Source organism: Pezoporus flaviventris, unplaced genomic scaffold (genome assembly GCF_033815535.1).
Source record: "Pezoporus flaviventris isolate CSIRO_AGI_PZ_B2104156 unplaced genomic scaffold, CSIRO_AGI_Pfla_v1 ptg000057l, whole genome shotgun sequence".
Lineage (NCBI taxonomy): Eukaryota > Metazoa > Chordata > Aves > Psittaciformes > Psittacidae > Pezoporus > Pezoporus flaviventris.
In genome coordinates this window covers 2,110,489-2,132,183 of record NW_026892605.1, presented here as the reverse complement: position 1 = coordinate 2,132,183, position 21,695 = coordinate 2,110,489, and the positions used below count along the sequence as shown (strand labels likewise).

General features: G+C 41.3%; 1 protein-coding gene across 1 annotated transcript; it reads right to left on the bottom strand.

The window, feature by feature from the left end:
- Positions 1 to 592: 592 nt before the first annotated feature.
- On the bottom strand, positions 593 to 20,439 carry CDC20B (cell division cycle 20B). Its single transcript, XM_061469389.1, has 9 exons — positions 20,162 to 20,439; positions 18,418 to 18,539; positions 13,428 to 13,527; positions 10,779 to 10,889; positions 8,944 to 9,140; positions 7,973 to 8,067; positions 4,348 to 4,576; positions 3,154 to 3,279; positions 593 to 2,425 (listed from the first exon to the last, which is right to left on the bottom strand). Exons 1-9 carry the CDS (start codon positions 20,295 to 20,297, stop codon positions 2,291 to 2,293), a joined length of 1,251 nt encoding a protein of 416 aa, XP_061325373.1. The 5' UTR covers positions 20,298 to 20,439; the 3' UTR covers positions 593 to 2,290.
- Positions 20,440 to 21,695: the final 1,256 nt, after the last annotated feature.

The following is a 21,695-nucleotide window of genomic DNA, read 5'->3' as shown; positions in this document are numbered from 1 at the left end:
TTACTTACAAGCATCATAGCTAAAAGCAGGACCTACGACTTTATGCTGAAACTTGACACAGGGTGGATTTCATTAAACTTGCAATTTTAATGAAAATAAGTAAGACAAGCTACTAATATTTCACATTATGGACTGATGAGGAAAATTGCTTTCTCTTGAAAAAAATTGTACTATCTTTTGCCATGTTTCCATTGGAAGGAACACACATATTTTGAATTACTGAATGGGCTAAATACATTTAAATCATTTGCTTTCAAGGAAAAGAAGTCACAAAAATGAGCTCAAATAACCCTCAGAAAAAGCCTCGCTGCTGTGCTTGCTCTCCCCAGGCTCATGGCATTTCCACAGACAAGACGTCCCATCAGCCGCAACAGAAAAAAGCCTGCTCTGATCTGGGCTCAGAGCTGTGTGGAGGACTCTTCCTTTGTGAACTGTAAAATAAAATATATACAAAAAACAAAAGAAACATCACAATTCTGTATTGATTATGCCACTCATTTTCACCATCCACAACCACAAGATGGCTTGTTCCACTTTTACAGCAGCAACAAAACACACTGCATAGGAAGTGGGAAGCTCTATTATCTAATAATATCTAATATTATCTATAGAATATATTCACATTAAGAATGAGCTGAAGGCAATAAGTAATAGGAAAACAGAAATCAATCCTATAAAAAGGTTACTGTCTTTCCATTGTTATTCTGCTCTGCTCAATAACAGGCAACCTCAATTACTAAAGTACCCAACAGTTGCTGATAGTTCGTCATTGTTAGCTGAAATCTTCAACATTTTGCAGGAAGATTTAACAATAGCATTTAGTTACAATTTATCTATTCATTTCTCTGGGTGTAAAACTCATGTGGTTAAGGGTGTTTGAGGCTGATTTAGAACCACTTCACAATCATCCATCACAGTATTTTTTCTGAACGTCTTTTGATACATTCACAATTTCTTCCAACACTCAATTGCTTACAGAAAGGTATTAAGAGCTTTCATAAGCAGGAACATCTGTGTAACAATTATCTGGACTTTTGTTCATGAAAATTAGTTTCTTTTGCAGATGAGTAAACTGAATAGGAAACAGGATGATGTGTAGCACTCCAACTTCATTAAATTACTTTTATTTGACTTATATGGTAAAGGTTTTACTCCATACACTATTCTCAAAGGTAAGATTAAATCTAATTTTCATTTCTTGTAATATAATGAAGACTTACAAAGATTTGTGAAACCCCAAGCTTCCAGATAATTTCTCATAGCAACACATGCCTTAAAAGATGTACATAAATGAGGAGGGATAAGGAAGGAAAAGCAACACAGACAAGCAGCATTACACAAGGATAATGTGTAACCAGACCCACGTTTGTCTCTGCTGCCCTCTCTCTTCCATCCGTCTTTGCTTTGACCCTCCTGTGCCTTCCTCTTACAGGCTACTACTAAAGACAAGCCCCTGGTTCCACCCAAGTCCCTGGTTGAAATTCTAAGGCTTCTTTTACTGCATTTTGTCAGTGAGTATGAAAAACCATACATAAGAAAATGCAGCCAGTGCAAAAGAGATCTGCTTTTTTTCTTTAACTTCAGACACTTCTATTGGATCACTTCAGTTAACACTGAAACAAGTAAAACTTAATGGATAGGAGTGACAGCAAGCACCAGAAACAAGAAGGTCTAATAGCAAGGAACAACTTTTATGTGTAATGTATCCCTACACAATGATGCAAGGAAACTCCACCTTCCTCTGGCTGTCAACGTGGAACAAGGGAAACATGCTGCACCCCATTGTTTCACAGTCACTCATTCATTAAAACCCAGACAGCAATAAATAACACATGGTGATTTATTTTAAATGTCATTTGAAAGCTGGTTCAGTATCCTTGCATGATAAGCTGCAAATTCAAAGAGCCAAATCTAGTTCATATTACCTAGAAGGCCATCAGCCTAGAATACATTGGAAGCAACCTGACATTGCCACACTCAATCCAGGCCTAGTAAGCCTTAGGGAGAAGTGGAAATTCTCATCTTTCACCTGGGATAGCCTTAGAAATAACAGGAGATAATACCATTACTGAAACAAAAAAGTTTTACAGAAGCAGCTTAGACTACTACTCTAATAACTCAACCTTTACAAACCCATGAATCAGGATTGTGCGGATAAATGCATTGTGTAGGCAGAGGAAGGATGTGCAGGTGACTGCTCTTTTAACTCTTTTTTCACATAAATGCATGAGGTTTCCAGTTGCAAAAACACACTGGTTAGACAGACAGTTAACTGAAGTAATTAAAACTATTAACTGAAATACTTGCCATAGAGTTCTGATGAATTGATAAGTATGGGATACTTCCATATTTTCATCTGATGTCCAGGAAGGCCATGTCCAGTCATCAGTTCGCTGGTTTTGGGTAACCAGAGCAAGGAACAAATCTATTGCAATTTAAAATTCTGCTTTAGTTTTCAGAAAGCATCAGCATACACTATTCAGTGGATCTGAAATGTTATCTACAATGTTTAAACAAGCTACTGTGAAATAGTCACAGCAAAATATTTACTTATTTAGAAGGATCATTTAATTCCTTACAACACTTGGAAGTAAAGTTGCCTTATTGTCCTCTCTAAATGTGACAATTGTCTATCAGCATAATATGAAAGCACTTCCAACACATCCTCAGCTAAGCTGTAATAGCTCCAGGAAAATCAACAGTTATGCTCCTTTACTCCAGATGAAAATTTGTTCCTCTATCTCCTAATATTCAAACTCCAGAGACAGATGTTTGCCCTCTGACTCTTACACCTCTTCTCACCCCAGAACTCTGGGAACTTTCCCTCTTCCTTAACATTCTCTCCACATCAAGAATTTTGGCCAAAACTATTACTTCCAATGAGGAAAAGATTATGGGAAGTGTCTGGCTGCAAGACCACCTCCTCTTCAGTCACTTCTATGTGGAGACAGAAGTGGTGAATAAGAAACAACAAACTGCTTCTGAGTTTAATCACACGCTGCTGTGCCGAACATAGCACAATTGCACACCCAGAGAAAATTCTGCTGTTCCTCTGACCACAGAACCACCCTCAAAGGCACTGGGAGTTTGCCAGAAGAGCACAGCTATACAAGAAGAGCATAGCCTAACTATGCAGACATTCCATCATTTCACCTGAGAATCTGTAGCTGCACTTTTGATTATTTTTTCACAATTAATGTCCCAGACACGCAAAATCCCATCTTTCATTCCACCTCCTGTAGCAAGGACTTTAGACTGCCAAGGACACCAGTTCATAGCCTAAAAAAAAAAAAAAAAAAAAAAAGAGACAAGGAAAGATACCAGAACAGACTAGACTAGGAGGTTAGCTGGAAAAACAGCAGTTTTTGCTTAAAAGCCTATTTGAAAAAATTAACTGCAACAAGCACCCAGAATGTACACACACAGCAATGTAGAATCCCAAAACTCAAAACACTGCTTCCCTTGCCATTGTTTTCACAGTAGTCTACACTGTCCCGCACATGCTCATAAAACTCCATCTTCTCTGCTTAAGTTCACAGACTCACACCTCAAAACTGGAAGAACCCAGCAGGATAGTCTTACTGCCTAAGCCATTGTAGAAGCCTAAGCACCACAATTTACAGGGCTTAAAAGAGACCTGGTTTCTTCTGAGATATTTTCAGGATATGCCTTAAGGTTTGGACTCAGCCAAAGAAAACTAAGAACTCAATTCCACCTGTTTCAATAAACTCGTCTGACTCTTTAACCCCAGCACTTCAGGCCAGCATCAAACTCTTTCAGGAGGGTAAACAGCTTATAAATGCTGTACTCCTCTGCTTCTTTTTGCTAATACCTGTCTTCTCTCCCACAGAGACTGGGACTTCATAAAGATGATGAATCTTTAATTGTCTCATATCCAGTTTACTACTTGAGATTGTTTCCTAGCAACAGTGACATGAAAATATGGGCAGGACACAAAACAAACTTCATATTTAAATTAATTGCAGCAGAGAGAATTTTCCAAAAGATAAAAAAATTAGAAGATCTTGTTTATTAACTTTTAAATATTGTGTCTCAAAACTTCTTTGTGCAAGGCAGAGAGATAGAGAAGGATGTAAACTCTACTTCTGTTTGGCATTATATTTACAAAGGCCTAGTAATCCAGTAACATTTCCTAATCAAAGCCTAGCAAACTTATTTGTTACTTGGAATGAGGAGAACTGGTCTTAAAATTAACTGCATCACAGACAGAGAGAAGAAACTAACAAATATCAGTGAAATAATTTGAAAAATTACCTAACCCTCCACATCAACAATGTTATTTCACAATAGCAAATACAGAAAAACAGACACTCCTTCTCCATATACCTTAACTGCTGAGGAATGTGGTATGGTTTTCAGTGGCTGTGACTGCAATTTTACACCAGGGTCACTAGGCCAGATATTCAATATACCATCACTAGACCCACTTGCCAGCAACTGGTTGGTTAGTGACCATTTCAAGCTGCAAATGCTTTGTTTATTTTGGCAAAGAGTCCCAACATGGTGCTGAGCAACCCGAACATCATGGTGATGAATAGATCCTAGTCGTGAACCACTGTAGATGAGAAAAGACAGCATGGGTTTAATGTTAAAGAAGACAAGGTACATCATCGCACTGATGTTTCTTCAACGATTTCAGAAGCATATTGCATCAGAATGAAATGTGTCTGCAGAACAACAGTAATTTGGTAAAAGGAAACACAAACCAACTATCAAAAGCACACCCTGACTGAAGGGGTGACTGACAACAGAAAAGAGCCAAAGAACTGCCCAGTTCAAGCCAGGCAGAATACTTGTCTCTTGTGGTTTTCATTTTCCTGAAGATACGTTGCATTGTATGCCACTAATCTGCACCCTGTTCAGCTGTCAAGACATTTAATGTAAACTTTCCTATTCTTCATGAAAAATCATTTCACAAGAGGATTTTTGCCAAGGCCGGATATGCCTCCACACCCAATAGAGGCAGCGTAAAACTGCATTGCCCTAGGAAAGGGCTTACTAGCAACTAACTGTGTGTTCTTTGGTTCTGTCACTTCCCTTCACTCCTTCCTCCCACTTCAAGGCTTAAAGAAAATCTGATACCTTTGCACTAATTGCCTGTTAGGAAGTGAACGCATGGTTCTATAGCGAGCACCATCAGTTTACCAAACGAAGGAGGAAATACCCTGACCGGAAGCACAGGTACTATTACAGCTTAGCTCCCAGATACAGCATTACATCAACAGCAGATTTGAACTGAAAATACTGAAAATTTGCAGTATTGCAAAATTGCAGTGCATTTTCTTTTCCTGCTTTTTTTAAGGATATTACCTACATTAAACATGACAAAATAGAAGAGATTCCTGCTGGAAATTCATATTTCCAACTGTCATGACAACACTGAAAACATCAGCAAGTTCAATACCATCTTTCTGGGTATCTAAGAAACAGGTACCTGGCTATTACAGTAAACTAATTTAAGGCAATAATGACTGATGACTATTCTGTACTGGGTCTTAAATTTTTTTCAGATGCAGTTGAGTGATTTGGAAGCTCTAAAAATGCACACACAAAACTGACTGACTGCAAAAAATACCACTCTGTTGTGCTTGTGTTATGGACTTTCCAACTCTCTTGAAGCTCAAAAACCCATGAAAGATTGCAACCAAGCAGTGCTCAAGTGAGTATTAGGCACATCTTCACAGAAAATACCTATGAAAATACATGTGAATACATGCATTATATGCAAAGGCATCACCATTTGCCTCCCAAAGAGTTATATAGATTTTTTTCTACTAAATAATGAGAAAATCTAACCCAGTGCCTTGTGTCTGTCTGAGATGAAGCTAGCTTTGCCATAGCAGCCCTCAATAATGCTGTACTGGTAGCTAGAAAGTTGTTGGTAATGCACAGTGAGCAGTGCACTACTGAGCAGTGCTCACTCAGCAACAAGGCTGTCTCTCCAACATTCCCCCTGTCACCAAGACCAGGGCTGGACAAGACCCTGGTTGGAGACACAGCCAGAACAGCTGACCCAAACTGACCAAAGGGATATTCAAACCATATGAAATCTGCTCAGCAATAAAGGTAAGAGTAAGGAGGAGGATTTGGATTATGATATTTATCTTCTGGAACATTCTTTATGGTACTGAAGCCCTACTTCCCAAGAAGTGGTTGGACATTGCCTGCTGATAGGAAGTAGAGAATAAATCTTATATTATCCTTTGTTTCTAAGCACAGCCTTTGCTATTTATTAAACTGCCTTTATCTTGACCCACAAGTTTATTTTCTACCCTCCCCCATCCAGCTGAGGAGGGGATTGATAGAGCATCTTGGTGGGTATTTGGTACACAGCCGAGCTCAACCCACAACACCAAACGAAAGAAAACTGAATTGCCTGTGTTGGCCATGTGAAGGTTTTCAGTAATTCTAGTAGTGTTAAGTGGAAAGAAATAGGGCTCCTGAGAATCCTGGCTGAAAGGACATTTTTCCACTCAGCATAAAAAGAAATTGGAATTACTTGCTTTTAACACAGAAGATGGCATCTGCTTTGCTAAAGGCAAAGAGAAGAACCAAATAGTGTGGTGAGTTCATTTATGGCACTGAAATTTATTTACAGGTCATGATGATGCGTTGTTGGACTATTTTAACCACAGGAATTAGTAGGTAATCCCAAATTATCAATTGTCCACAGTGACAATTTACTGTAACAATGCTGCTCTTATTTTATTAGCAATGAATATTAGCCATACATCTTTTTTTTCTACTTACACAGATATTTTAACTCTGCTCTAATGTTAGAATGAACTGGTTAGCTTCAAACCTAGCAAAACAAATAAACACTATCTCAACCTAATTTGTCAAGTTCACAGGTTCATGCTGAATTTTATTACTAGTTCCTACTCAGAGGGATCTGTAATTTAAGTTTGTATTGTTTTCACTTCTTTGCCCAGGGTGAAATGCAAACTGAAACTAATGCTTTCTATAACAAGGTTACATCAGATGACACTGTCAGGATACTACGGCTGCATCCTTGTAACTTAACCCACCCAGCATACCTCTTCCAGCAACAGCATTTTATTAACTGGTGTTCAGCTGGTAACCTTGTACCTCATTCCACCTACCAGACCTAATACAATTAAAACCAGAGCATACTGTAAAACCAAACCAAAACTACCATTAGTGTTCCTACCCAGAGATACTAGTTTCACTCTGAGTTTAACAAAGTCAGTCCACCCTTGCTATTATTTCTTCATCTAAGTAAAACAGAAGACTATTCTATGATTTTAAAATTGTAGAGGCATCCAACATAGACAAGTCTCGCCTCAGCCCCTTCAAATCAAAGATCTGAAAGTGGAAGCAAAAAAACACAAAAGAGCACACTTGATCTTTCTCATCAGAGTCCCCTTATTGGAATGATCCCTAAATATATACCAGCTAGTATAAAATTCACCCTTAGCAAAGCAAAAGTCAAGCACTTCAAACCTCCTGGGTAGCAGTGAGATGGCTTTCTCTTGTAGATACACATCTAAAGAGGTGTGCAACTGTTAGCAGCTGTGTTTCAGTGGGCATCTCAAAAGACAGATGCAGTCTTGGTATCAGTGGCAGGGCAGTCTAAACTACATGCCCCCTGCCCAGCACTGGGCAGGCTATAATTTTGGGAGTCCAGACCAAATGGAGACACCATCTCAATCTGAGGCTTTGCACAAACGCAAAGCCTAGCAATATTCTGCAAGTGGTGACATTTTTCTGGAAGGAAAGTAAGAAACAGAGACTAAAGAGGCAGGCTAAATCCCCTTTGGCTGCTTTCCTACATACAATAAATCTACATATGATTTCTGAGATGGCTGATAAGTAGAGAGACAGAATAAAACACTTTTGAGCAAAGCCAAGGAAAACAGCCAAAATGCATAGGAGATTTGTGTAAGTAAAAGCAGCAGTGCTGTTTCTGTGAATATACTATACCACTCACCTGCTCAGAATATAATGATTCCAGCTCAGAGCTCCAACCACCGACAGGTGACCAAACATATTTCTCAACCTCTTTTTGGTTTCAATGTCCCACAGCTGCCAATCCAAAACAAGAAATTCAAATTTAACAACAAAAAGAAAAAAATTTTTGTTCTGTTAATTTTTTTGCAAGTAAGCTACTGACCAGTTCTGATTCAGAATATGGACAATCTCAAGCTCATTTATTTCACAAGTAAGGAGTACTTCCAAATTTTGGCACCTATATCAGTGATGCTGAAGTCAGACAGGATTGAAAGGAATACATGTCTCTGAGTTCAAAGCTGTTTCTTAACATATCAGTATTTGGAAGTCCATACTTGAAAGCACCAGTCTTCAGTTCTTTCAGATTGCTGACTCAGGACTGCAGCAGGTAGGTCCTCATATCATCTAGCATCTCAGCCAAAGTGCCCCAAAAATCTTTTAACAATAGGACTCCCCTATAACAGCAGGCTGAGACATATGTGTATAATCAGATTAAAGGCAAATTCTCATACATGAATCTGTAAGGAAAAGTTTGGATTGAGATCTCAAGGCATCGATCACTACAGTGAACTTAGCAAGAGAGACCCAAGAAAAAATAGGCTGTGCTGAGTAAAATAATTTAATAGAGTTCCTCTTACTAGTAGCAAGAAAAAAAAATAAAATCTGATTGTCTTCGGGCAACTGAATCTTTAATTTGGTCATCAGCAATTTAGTGGCTTCAGAAGCTCCCCTACGTATAGATAACGCTGGATAACTCAGCCCTTCAGTAAAGTACTATATATTGCACAGGGAGTGCTATATATTGTCTCAGGCAGAGTTCTTCTATAGTTTAGCCCATCTTTTTTATTTTTTCCACTTAAAAAAAAAAACCAAAACACCACAGTATCAAACTGTCTTGTGACCACTTTGGCTAAAAATGGAGAAAGACTAAAAAAGGAAATTATTTAGTACTTGCACTTCTCCATCACTGGTGCCAATCGCAAGGCAAGTTCCCTCTGTTATCCAAGCTAGAGAGGAAATGTATTTGGAACTGGAATTCAAATCAATGCTTCCAATGGCTTGAAGAGTTCCTCCATTCCAGATGTGTGCAGCAGGTCCTACAGCAATAGCAATGAGATTTTCAAGGCTCCAGTCCAGTATGTTTAGATCTAGAAGAAAGCTACAAAGAATTACTGCCAAAAGTTGTAGGTAATAGGATGGAGACAGAGGAAGTATGGTTTGGGGAAGAGAAGCCTATTTTTTCTTTTTAATTAGCTATGGAAAAATAGCAAGAGAATGTTTCTATGAAAACACTACTTACAAGTATTCCTCCTACATGAAGGAAAGTCTCTCTAACAAGCTAAGGTCTTCATAAGTCTAATCTCAACAAATCATATGTTTGTATAGCAGGATCTGACTTACAGCTTTCCCAATATAATTTTTTAACCTCTCATCCTGGTATTTTGGATCACCACATCATTCACTCAAATTTCTGCTACCAGAAATGTGGGTCCTCCACCAACAGCTACAGCTCCCAAAACACCCTCCCTTCGAAGTAATTCTTGTGATTGAGGAAGACACAGGATAAAGTCTATATGCTACAGTCTGTCCTATATTTTGAGGTTAATAACATTTACCCTGCACACAACAGGAAAGAAAAAATGCAGAAAGGAATTAGACAAATTCTGCTCCTCACCTTCAGAGCTTACTCAGCAAGTGCATAATAGAAATAATGTTTCAGCTGCCCCTGATGCTAGGTACACTGCACTTGCAGGTCCTGGCAAAGCAAGTCATTAGTCATTGGTGATTAGCCTTACAACATCCTGCTATGGCACGTATGACAGAAGTTGGTATAAAACACTTAATATTAATCCAGTACATTTGTATATGTCAAGGGAAATCCTCATCTGTGCACTCAGGACAGCTGAAAATATATCCTGCATGACACCTGAAGCACAGAAGACTTTTACCACAGGCCAAGATATGACATCATATACTGGAAACTAAAATCACTTTGAAGAAACAGTTGAATATATCAGTCAGCTGTTTGTTGCAGTCCTGGTTGTTGCAGCCAAAAATCACTTCCAAAGATTTCTGTTACTGCAGCTAGCCTTGGAGCATACTTTGTGCACAACCAGTGTAAATCATACAAACAAACCTTTGTCCTGTCCATAGACACACATGAGCATTTGCAAAGATATGTTGAAAAAAAATCTCAAAAGGGACAATTAGAATACTTTCACAGAGTTGCTCATTAGATGTTATTAAATATTAAAACACGTATTTGCTGCTGTAGACTGGAGCTCCATTTGTGTTCAAGTGTAACTTGAGTATGTTTAATGTTTTGCTTGTGCACCACCAAAGACATAAGAGAAAATTTAGTTCAGAAGGTATCTATCATCCAAACTACAATGTCACTGATACCTCCCAGAACAAGAGATGTCAAAGTCTGATCAATAAAGCTGTTGTTGTGTTGACAGGCTGCTAGATATCCAAAGCTGATAGCTGAAATGTTTAACTTAATTAAGCAAAAGTAAGTATACTGGGTTGACCTGAAAGTTGTATTGAGATCAACAACCAAAAGAAACTGCATGAGAGGCAATACTCATTCTAGGGTTTGATGAGTAAGTCTACATCCTGGGACAAGCAGTTTTCAAAGATGCATCCTTGTAAGATAAATGACACCATGCGCATGTCCCGCAGCTTCCATTTTATGTGAAGCAGACACACCCTCGCCATCCTTCTTGAAACACACATAAGAATTCCCAATCTCTGCAAAAAACACCACAAAGAAGAAATTAACTTACAGTAATCATTGCGCAAGCCAGTAATATGAAGCCTCACTTCTAGCTCCATTGGTACAGAAAGCTCCATCTTGGTAACAGCTCTAAACTCATTTTGGTTCCCCTCTCGGCACCCTGTATTTCATCACATACAGATCAGTAATGCAAAACACCACCAGTTTTTCTCAGGCCTAAGCCTTTCATTGTAGTTTTACATCCTCTTTCAATCCTTCATGGATTTTGTCAGCTAGAACAGAAAATAGGGTCCATTATATTTTGCTTAAATTCTACCACAGCTCAATACAGAATGTGAGGGGTTTTGTCTTTTTTGCCTTAGTTTTCTGTCAAAGTTGTTAGCAGCAGAATGTTTTATATGTGCTCTCCCACTTCAAAACGCCCTCATACAGCAATTAGCTTTTTTGCTTTCTGATGTTAATTTCTCACCAAAAGGTCTCCCTCATCAACACATAACCAAAGGAAAAGGTTGTTAAAGCACATGACGTTGATCACAGCACACAAAGCTTGTGACAACACATATGCGAGAAACAAAAGCAAATACAAGTATAAGCAAGCGGAAGAGTCACCCTCTGTAGTCTTGATGCAGGGACTCCTAAACATCACACTAAAAAAAGACAGATCATTAGTACTATGAATCATCTAAAGTCAGATTTTTATGTGTAAGAAATTACCTTGCAGTAATGTGCAGAGCAGAAAGCTGGAGATGCACATTTCTGTTCTTTTCTCTGCACTTTGATTTCCTTTTTGAATTATTCTCCAGAAAGGAATATTTAGTATCAAAAGTTCCACAGTCAGAGGACATTATTTATCTTTACAAGTAACTTCTGTTCAAAAAAATTCCTCACTGTAAACGTAACTTAAACACATACATAAACATCTTATATGGAAATCCAGTACAAATCGTGGAGAGCTTATTTTACACAGCTCTTCCCTACTCTGTCACAAGTCTTCCCCCCAGTCCAAAATTCATTTCTGCCAGACAACAAATGTTTCCCTTCTCAGCTGTGGTACCCCCTCTCTCTCCAAATAACAAATAAAGACTGAAAATAAGCAAGAAGCAGGCCACACTGATTTTCTTCTGTATCTAAAATTTTGTGCAGTGAAACAATCAAGCAGACTTGCAGGAACAACGTGCCCAGTGGGACATGTAACACTGCATTCTAACTGTAAAAAGGTCCAGAATTCTCTGTACAGAAAAATCTGTTTCTAATACCTAGATTTTTGGTTATTTTTTGAAAACTGTACCAAAACTTTCTGAACCCAGCCACGTAAGATAATTCAGGAAAATTAAAGCACTTAATTGTAACAGCTTCAATAGCAGCACTTCTGAAACACTCTGAAAATCTGTTTCTTCTTTAACACTGGTAGTTGTTATTGAGAATTGAGATATAAAGGATGAAATCACCCCTGTTACTCATTTCAAGTCACTCTTCTCTCATGAGTAATTCATCCACCCAAATTCATACTGATTACTCTTTCAGCTCATTCACTACTTCAGACACACGAATGTGCATAACAGGCTTTTTAATTAGTGCAAATTGAGTTTCATTACACCATTTTGTGTTACTTTGCCTGGGCACAGATATCACTGACTTTTAATAGGATTTTGGCTTTCACATGCCTCTCTCACTTCTGAAAATGAGACCTGGGAAATGGTAAGTAGTCAGTACTGCCACACCAGACCACCTGATCAACAAGTAGGCTGGTGGGATAAAACCCAGTGTTCCTGATACCTGTATACATTTGCCATAAAAGGAAACAAAACAAAAACCACTGTGACTAATCCCTATACTGTTGCTATTGACTGCTCTGAAATTATTTGCATGAAGAAGAACAGAATATATAAATCTATCATGTAGCCCCCAATTTCTTCTACAAGAGCTGAACTACAGATTAATAAAGAAGCTGGTTATACCGTTTTCATCTGAGCATGAATCAGGCCCTGACTGCTAAGAACCCATCATACACAGAAATAGACAGATTACCAAATCAAATCTTATGTCCAAGACAGAGCACAACAAAATATTGGTTTGATATTTAATGAACTGCCTCACATTCAAATAACTCTGGAAATATCCATATTATTTCACAGGTTAGCTCCTCACACCCCACCTTATTTTCCATCACCTGATCATTCACACTCTCTTGCACTCATTCATTCCTGATAAATCTTTTGGACCAAATTAACCAACTCCCCCACACATTAAACCACAGGCAGTGCAGTTTACCTATCTTTCCTTACAGGAAGGAGAAACAAGACCCCACCATCTCTGCATGTCTTGCACTTTCATGTACTCAACAGTCCATGAAATACATACCCTGTGCTCATACTGCAGCACAACCCTACATTATCTGTAGGGTTCTGAAACTGAAAAGCTAGAAGAAAATTAATGTTTTAAGCAAGCAATATTTAAATTAGATGGAGCCCAAAGGAGAACCAGGTAAAATACTAGCAGTTAACCATGCTGTAAGAAGTTTCCACAGGCAGGGCAACTCTAGAAACAGCCCTGAGCAGCCCAGCACAGATTTCAGCCACTTTTTATTATCCTGTAATATTTGTTGGAACAGCATGAACTTGCTTTTCCTGTGTAGACACAGCCTGCTGTTATCTTACTGTTCAGTATGCACGAACATATTTGCTATAATGGAACATACCTTTCCAGGTGCAATTGGTATTTTCACAGACCTTCATGTCACCTCTTTCTGAAATGCTATATCCAACATCCTGGACCACTGGAAGATGGGAAGGATGTTTCTGTCAATGCAATGAAGAGAAAACATGATCAAATTCAGAAATCTGTTAAAAACGTATTTTAGCATAATGGACAACATAAATCTCCTCAAAGAGTTCAACACTTCTTACAAAAAGCTTTGAAATGCTTGTCTTTTGGATGGACAATCAGTAACAAATACAGAATACCACTGTCGAAATCATGTGCTCTAACTTGAGCCACCATCTTTCCTCCCATAAAACACCAATTCACTGCTAATGATCACACAAACTTTAACAAACCTGTTTGAACAAGGCCATCTGACCAGTGGAAGAGTCTCAGGCCTGTACGCCTGTAGGTACTACCACAGGTCACCAGCCAAACCTTAGTGTCCTCTTGTCCTCTTCTGAGTTAGCATTTGAGCTAATTTTACCAGCAAACAGTACCATGTTTTCTGCATGCAGTCAGTATGCAGAAGACGACTCAGGCTGGCTCTATGAGGGAAGACTGGGTTTGTGGTGTACACACTGCAGGGCCATTAATTCTAGTAAGAGACCTACTGGATGTCAGAGTCATAAATCAGGGTCCCTGAGCATGGACTCTATGATCCCATTACTTAAATCAGTATTCCAATATGAAAATGAAAATATCTACAAGATGTCTCATCATTTCCTGGGGTGTCAAAAGAAACAGATGATGCAGCAGAGATGAGAAAAGATAGATCTGAACTGTTACTGGAACTATTTTTTTTTTAATTAGGTTAGGCCTTTAGGCAAGATTCAGGCAAAGGCTCAGATCAGCTAGCACAAGATACGAATCTCTTCACCAATCCCTAACAGTATGCATTTCTTCACAATGTGCACCAAGTTGAATGCTTTGATGCCAGTTGTCTGTTTGGTGTGTAATTCTTTATTACAGTCAGATGGAAATGCAGCTGATGCTTTCACCAACCACTTAAGATTAGTATGCTCTTCCTCCAACGCCTGTGAAATCTATGCTCCCAAGCATATTCAGCATTACTCTTCTTCAAAACCCTGTTGCAATCATGATAAGAAATGTCTTAGAAAAACACAGCCAGAAAAAAAGTGTTCCCCCTTTATATATCCCAGTTGTTATACAGCAGGCCTTCAGCTTTGAGAGGCACTTTCTGTATAATTTATATAGACAACTTGAATTGCTGAGGTGAGTAGCTCGAGAGAGGACGCCTTCAACACCGGAGCGAGCGGAGATCAGCGCCCAGGAGCCTCAACTCAGAGCGCCAAGAGCCACCGAGGGAGCCTCAAGTCCTCGACGGGACCTGCCCAGGAGCCGGCAGCTCAGCTGACAGAGCGAGCAGGGACTCACAGGGGGAGGAGGCAGGAGCAGCGGCACCAGCCCTGAGTGGGTAAAAACCTGCCCCAGGGAGCGCGGCGAACAGAGCGGGTCGAGGCGGTTTGCGCGGGCAGGAGAGCGGGATGGTGAGCACTCGGCGTGTGAGCAGGGCCCGGTCCGGGAGCTCTGCTCTGGCTGCCCCGGCGGTGGCCGGCGTAGGCACCCAGACAGAGCCGGTGAGAGGGGAGGCTGCAGTGCAGAGCTCGGGGTGTAGAGACTGCCTGCACTGGGCTGGTGAGGGGAGGATGCGCAATGGGCAGGGCTGCACTCGGTGCTCCCTGGTGGAGGTGCTCCTGCAGCAGGGGCTGAGCTGCCGGATGCTGTCAGTAGGCTGCGAGATGTCAGGGAAGCTGAGAGGAAGCAGGAATGCTTGCTCCTGGCCCAAACTGTGCAGGGGCCTCGAGCTTCACCTCTACCTCATGAAGGAAAGGAGGCCGTTAACCCGGGAAGCTGGGAATTAGTGACAAAAAAAAAAAAACAAGAAAAAAAAAAGAAGGAAAAGGACAACCAAAAGCAAGGGGCTTCCCCCTAAACCCCCTGTCCCCACGCAGAACCTCTTTGCTGTCCTGCAGGGGGCTAATGAGGAAGCTCACTCGAGCCAGAAACAGCCAGGCTGATGCACTGCTAAAGAAGATCTCTACTGGGGCTGCTAGGAAAAAGCGGCGGGTCGTAGTAGTAGGGGACTCTACACTGAAAGGGACAGAAGCACTTGTCTGCCGGCCTGACCCCGTCTCAAGGGAGGTGTGTTGCCTACCGGGGGCATGGATCAGGGATGTGGCAGAGAGGCTGCCTGCTCTAGGAAGTCCCACGGACTATTACCCACTCCTGGTGATACATGTGGGTGCTAGGGACATAGATAGTAGTAGCCTGGGGAACATGAAGAAGGACTACAGAGCCCTGGGGGAGGTGGTTAGGGGCTCTGGAGCTCAGGTGGTCTTTTCATCAATTCTCCAGGGTACAGGGGAGGACGTAAAAAAAGCTAGGAGGATTGGCCAGGTTAATAAATGGTTAAAAGGGTGGTGTCATAGTCAGGGGTTTGGGTGTCTTGAACACGGGAGCCAAGTTTGTAGGCCAGGTCTAGTGGGGGCTGGTGGAGCTGGTCTGATAAAGAAGGGAAAGAGCGGTTTTGGTAGGAGGCTTGCCAGGCTGGTCAAGGAGGCTTTAAACTAGATGTGTTGGGGGAGGGGGGCATCATTCCATCCCAACACACCCAGTCAGTTGCCAGAACCTATAATAAATGCTTGGAGCAATGTAGAGATAACTTGGCAGAAAGCTAGTCAGATAGTTTGGATCTGTGTCCCTCTGAAATAAGTGAAGACATTTCTGTGGAAAACCAATTGTGTATACATGGAAGTAATCTTTTGTCCCACAGGGAGACCACACACATTCACTGGAATGTGGGAAGACTTCATTTTCAATGCATCCCATCCTTTAATGCTTCAAGGCAGAACAAATTAAATAGTCACCAATTACTGTGTCTAAGTAGATTAATAGATTTGGACTGACTTCCAAGTGGTGTTAGGAAGAACTTGAGATTTGGTCATCCCACAATGTTACCTCAAAGACCCCCAAATCACACTTTTAAGGAAATGGTTGCGGACCTTCATGCAGAAGTTGAATATCTTAGGTCTAACTCAACTCCTGCTTGTAAATCACAGGTAAGTGACTAGGTAAGTAACTTCATTGTAGAGGTGAAACAATGACTTGTGGAAGACTGACATACAGTACTTACTGGGATCAGTATAGTTTAGTATCTTCATCAATGACATAGACAGTGAGATCAAGTGCACCATCTGCAAGTTTGCAGACAACACCAAGCTGAGTGGTGACGTTGACATGCCTGAGGGATGACATGCCATTCCAAGGGAGCTGAACAAGCTTGAGAAGTGAATCTCATGATGTTCAACAACGCCAAAGTGCAAGGTCCTGCAGCTGGGTCAGGGCAACCCCTAGTATCAATACCAGCTGGGGGATGAAGAGATTAAGAGCAGCCCTGCGAAGAAGGACTTGGAGGTACTGGTGGATGGAAAAACTGGACTAGAGAAAAGAAGGCTCTGGGGAGATTTTATTGTGGCCTTTCCATACTTGAAGGGGGCTTGTAAGAAAGATGAGGGCAGATTTTTAGTAGGGCCTGAGCAAACAGGACAAGGAAAGAGGGTAGATTCAATACAGATTCAATTCAATATAAGGAAGACATTTTGGGGGATAAAAAAATTGTGGTGAAACAATGGAATAAGTTTCCCAGAGAGGCTGTAAATGCCCCATCCTGGGAAAGAAGGGACTCTGAGCAATCTAGTTGGAGAGGTCCCTTCTCATTGTAGGGGGGGGGGGGTGGTTTACATAACTTTTTAAGGTCCCTTCCAACCTAAAACATTTTATGACTAAGAGAGAGGACAATGACATGTACTCGTCTTTCAGAAGACACTACATTTTAAGGCAGAATGGTTTACATACATTATGGTAAGTTCTTATCTCACAAAAAAAAAAATACTAAATTTCTCTGTCAGATAGATTCAACTAAGATTATTAAACCATTGAGTTGTTTAATAAAACAATTCTGAAATTCATAGACCATGAAGGGGGACAGGAAAGAAGAAAGCATTGTTGTTGGAAGGATTTGAAAACAGCTATCAGCATCCTCAGTAGTGACCACGTAACTGGTACAGTCAAGGAAAGGAGAGCACAAGAAGAAGCATGGTCACTGACTAAAAGATTGCAACAATTAGCACTAAAAGAAAGAAGTGGTTTAGAGTGTAATGTTATGGTAGCAACTTTTACTAATACAGGCAAGCATCACCATGCTACACATGAACAGAAAATTTTCAGTAAGTGAACAGAAAGAGGTGAGTGGCTGGAGAGTAGTTTATTTAAGATGACCAAAAAGCAACAGATTTTATCTAAAGAAAAAAAATGCTATGTGAGTGTCTACTAGGAAAACTGAAGGGATAAAGTCTACAGCCACAGAAAATAACACCTACATGAGAAATTATCTGAAGCTTGTTTCACATGTTAGGCAGATTCCACGTGTTCTTTTATCCTTGGCCAAGATGCTGACCTTCTATTGTAATGACAAAAAATTTCTTTTGAAAAATAAAATCAAAAATTACTTTTTTTGCAAATTTTTCATAGCACTTCATTCTGTCTTCATGACAAAACGAACAGCTACATACTGCAAAATTGAAGAAATTATCTTCTTCGCACAGAATGGTTATTAAGGCAAATGGAAAACTGAGTCATTCATGCTTTTCATGCGTATTTTTTACAATACACTTTTTCCCCCAGAGGTAACAAATGAATCTTGAGGGGTTCATTAGCTTAGTTCTGATTTTAATTTACAGGACAATAACCTGGAGGAAGGGAAGAGAAGCTGAATCAAATAAATAATGAAAGAATTGCTCCTGACATTCATCTAGGAGACATTTCCTAAATGGACCTCCTAATGTTACTGTTCTCCATTTCAGTAAGATAGTACCCACATAACAGATTCCAGGCCCACAATAAGATTGAAAAAAAATAAGGAAAGCAAATACCCTACTTGTGCATTTCAGTGTTGCAGTACTCACCTGCTTCTTTTCCATTCCAGCTCTCCTGATATTCCTCCCTTCCAAGCCTGCTGCAGCATGTCGGCTAGCTAGAGTCACAACAGTTTTTATGCTGGAGAGTTCCTTAGGCACCTGAGATGTCACTGGAAAAAACAATTTTAATGGTAACAATTCCTTTTAAAGCCATATACAGGGATATTTGTCAAGTACTTTTCAGAATAACACTGATTTTGTAGTACGAGTACTCTAAATGCAGATCTGATACACTAAGTCAGAAAATGCAAATACTGACAATTGAACCAGTTAGCCTGCTTTCTTTTTGTCAGTGAAGTTAAAGAGACATTTCTACAGCACTATTAATTTTATCCTAAAAGAGTTGTCTAAAAAAGGTCAGATTGATCATTCCCTTCATAAAAAGGGTCTGTTTACTATTGCAGCTCACATCCAGTATTAGATTTATTGACTGGTTACACAGGATCCTACCTCATAGGAAATCAATATCCAATTTCCCATAGCCATATAGGCTTTTACCACTGCTTGTACAGACAGCATGCAGGACTTTAAGTTCTAGAAACTGAAGCAGGGAAGACTTCACCTTATTTTAGAACCTGAGTTTCATATAGTTAGGCATGTATTATTAAACAGCTCTAGTATTCTGCTTAGCAGAAGACAGAATTGCACTTTCTGCCCAACACCCATGGCATTGTAGGTATACATTCTGAACACTAAACAGCATCTTTTATTTGCTGCCTAAAGATTTTAATTATTAATCAAGAAATAAGCCATCTTTAGTTCCTCAGACCTTTCTGGAAGCTCTTCTCATACATGCAGCATTTAAACCTTTCCCCACTTTTCCTAAGCACGGCTTGAAAGTAGGAGTCAGTGAGTTCAAAAGCTCATTCAACTTTTCATCAGCTTCCTCTGTCAACAGAAACAGCCTCCCCTTCAGTCACTTTTTCTCCAGACCAAGTGAGAGTACTGAAAGTTTGACCTGTGCTCTGAACAGCCCTCAGATTAAGTCTCTCCATGAGGTGAGCTGAGTGTGGGCATCACTTGGTTACTGTCCCTTCAGTAGCTGAAGCTTTACACTTTGAAGGAGAGACAGTAACAAGAGCAAACTTCTCCGTAAGAAAGTGTACACTACACACACCAGGCATGAACATTGATCCCAGTCCTGCAGTTTTGGCCGAGTCTGTGGTAGCTGTGTATAAGGCAAAGGAGAAGCAGAAGGAAGGGAAGGACAAAGGCCAGTATGAATTCTGCTGCTCTCCTGTCACTTACTGTTAACTATTCCAGATATGAAGGTGCAACAACAAGCCCTGTGCAGTTACAGCCCAGTGCAACTTAAACCAAGTCTAATACAGCCCCATCCCAGAGGAAAAAAAGTCTGGTCTGGAACAGGCATTGCTTGGCTAGGGATAAGACTTCCTTTTCTTTCATTGCTTTCACCCCCCCTTGATACCAGCTGCCCATAGGACCCACTGTCCCATGCTGGCTGTGCACTGGTCACAGAAACATTGGGCCCAGCTTTCCTGTCACAACAGCAGTGCACTCGTCTCCCTAATGCTAATGCAAGCTCTGCCTGTGAAGGCCAGCACAGGCTGCTGCCCAGCACATGCAAGCTGCCATAGCCAGAGCCCGAGAGCGGGACACGGGGACACGGGGAACACCGCACGCCTCACACCAATGCCCCACACCGAGTTATCTCCGAGGTCCCTGCGTGAGGCCATCCCCTACGGGAAGGCTCCGTCGCGCCCGGTCTGACCTGCCGTGGTCCCCGGGGCGCTGATGAGCCGGTTCGCGCGGCGGGAGCCGGCAGCGCCTCCAGCGTGCCGCTGCTGCCATCTTGTGACAAGGGGGCTGCTGGCAGCGGAAGCCCGGGCCGCCAGCTTTCTCCTCATGGCGTTCTTAAACCCGGAGTACGTGGTCCCTTTGGCCACTGGGTCCTGCACAAGCGGAAGGAGACGAAACACAGAAATTTGTCATGACTTAATATCATTCCGTCCCTTCACGCTGTGTCAGGTTTTCCTTTACCGCGGCAGGTGGGCTCTGGTCACCACAGAGCACAAGCCATAGAAATGGATGCTGGCACTCCATCACCTAGATGGAGAAAACCAGACAGAAATACATGTTTCTGGATTAATAAGTACCCCTGAATCAACTCGAACACAGAAAACCTGTGGCAGAGAAAAAAAAAAAAATCAATGACTGAATTTGTGTTACTTACACACCAGGCTACAGCACTGGCCTGTGAAAGACCCAAGGCCTCTTCAGACATTTAGCATAGGCTCATAGACCTGGTCTTTGCTGAGAAACGGGCAATTGGGCAAACCCACATGTTGGCTGTCTGGAACCAGGCTGGTTTTCTGATCCTCACCCAAAGGAGGACTTCAGTCTCTCCTGATTTCTGAATCTTACCTCCACTGTGACTTGATCATGTTACTGTTTTTAATGTTATCTGATAGGTTTTAATACATTAAGGCATACTAAATAAATATTAAATGACAGATTTAAATACCATAAACTCATAGAAAGGTTAGGGTTGGAAAGGACCTTAAAATCATCTGGTTCCAGCCCCCTGCTGGGGAGGCAGGGACATCACACACTAGAGCAGGTTGCTCAAAGCCTTGAACACTGCCAGGGATGGGGCAGCCACAGCTTCTCTCGGCAACCTGTGCCAGTGCCTCACCACCCTAACAGGAAAGAACTTCTTCCTTATACTTAACCTGAACTTCCCTGTTTAAGTTTTAACCCGTTACCCCTTGTCCTATCACTACAGTCCCTAATGAAGAGTCCCTCCCCAGCATCCCTATAGGCCCCCTTCAGATACTGGAAGGCTGCTATGAGGTCTCCACGCAGCCTTCTCTTCTCCAGGCTGAACAGCCCCAACTTTCTCAGCCTGTCTTCATACGGGAGGTGCTCCAGTCCCCTGATCATCCTCGTGGCCCTCCTCTGGACTTGTTCCAACAGTTCCATGTCCTTTGTTGAGGACACCAGAACTGCACACAATACTCCAGGTGAGGTCTCACAAGAGCAGAGTAAAGGGGCAGGATCACCTCCTGGTCACGCTCCTTTTGATGCAGCCCAGGATACAGTTGGCTTTCTGGGCTGCGAGCACACGCTGAAGCTGGCTCATGTTCAGTTTCTCATTGACCAACACCCTCAAGTCCTTCTCCACAGGGCTGCCCTGAATCTCTTCTCCACCCAGCCTGTAGTTGTGGATTGTCCCGATTTGTGTGTAGTACCTTGCACTTGGCTTGGTTGAACTACATGAGGTTTGCATGGGCCCACTTTTCAAG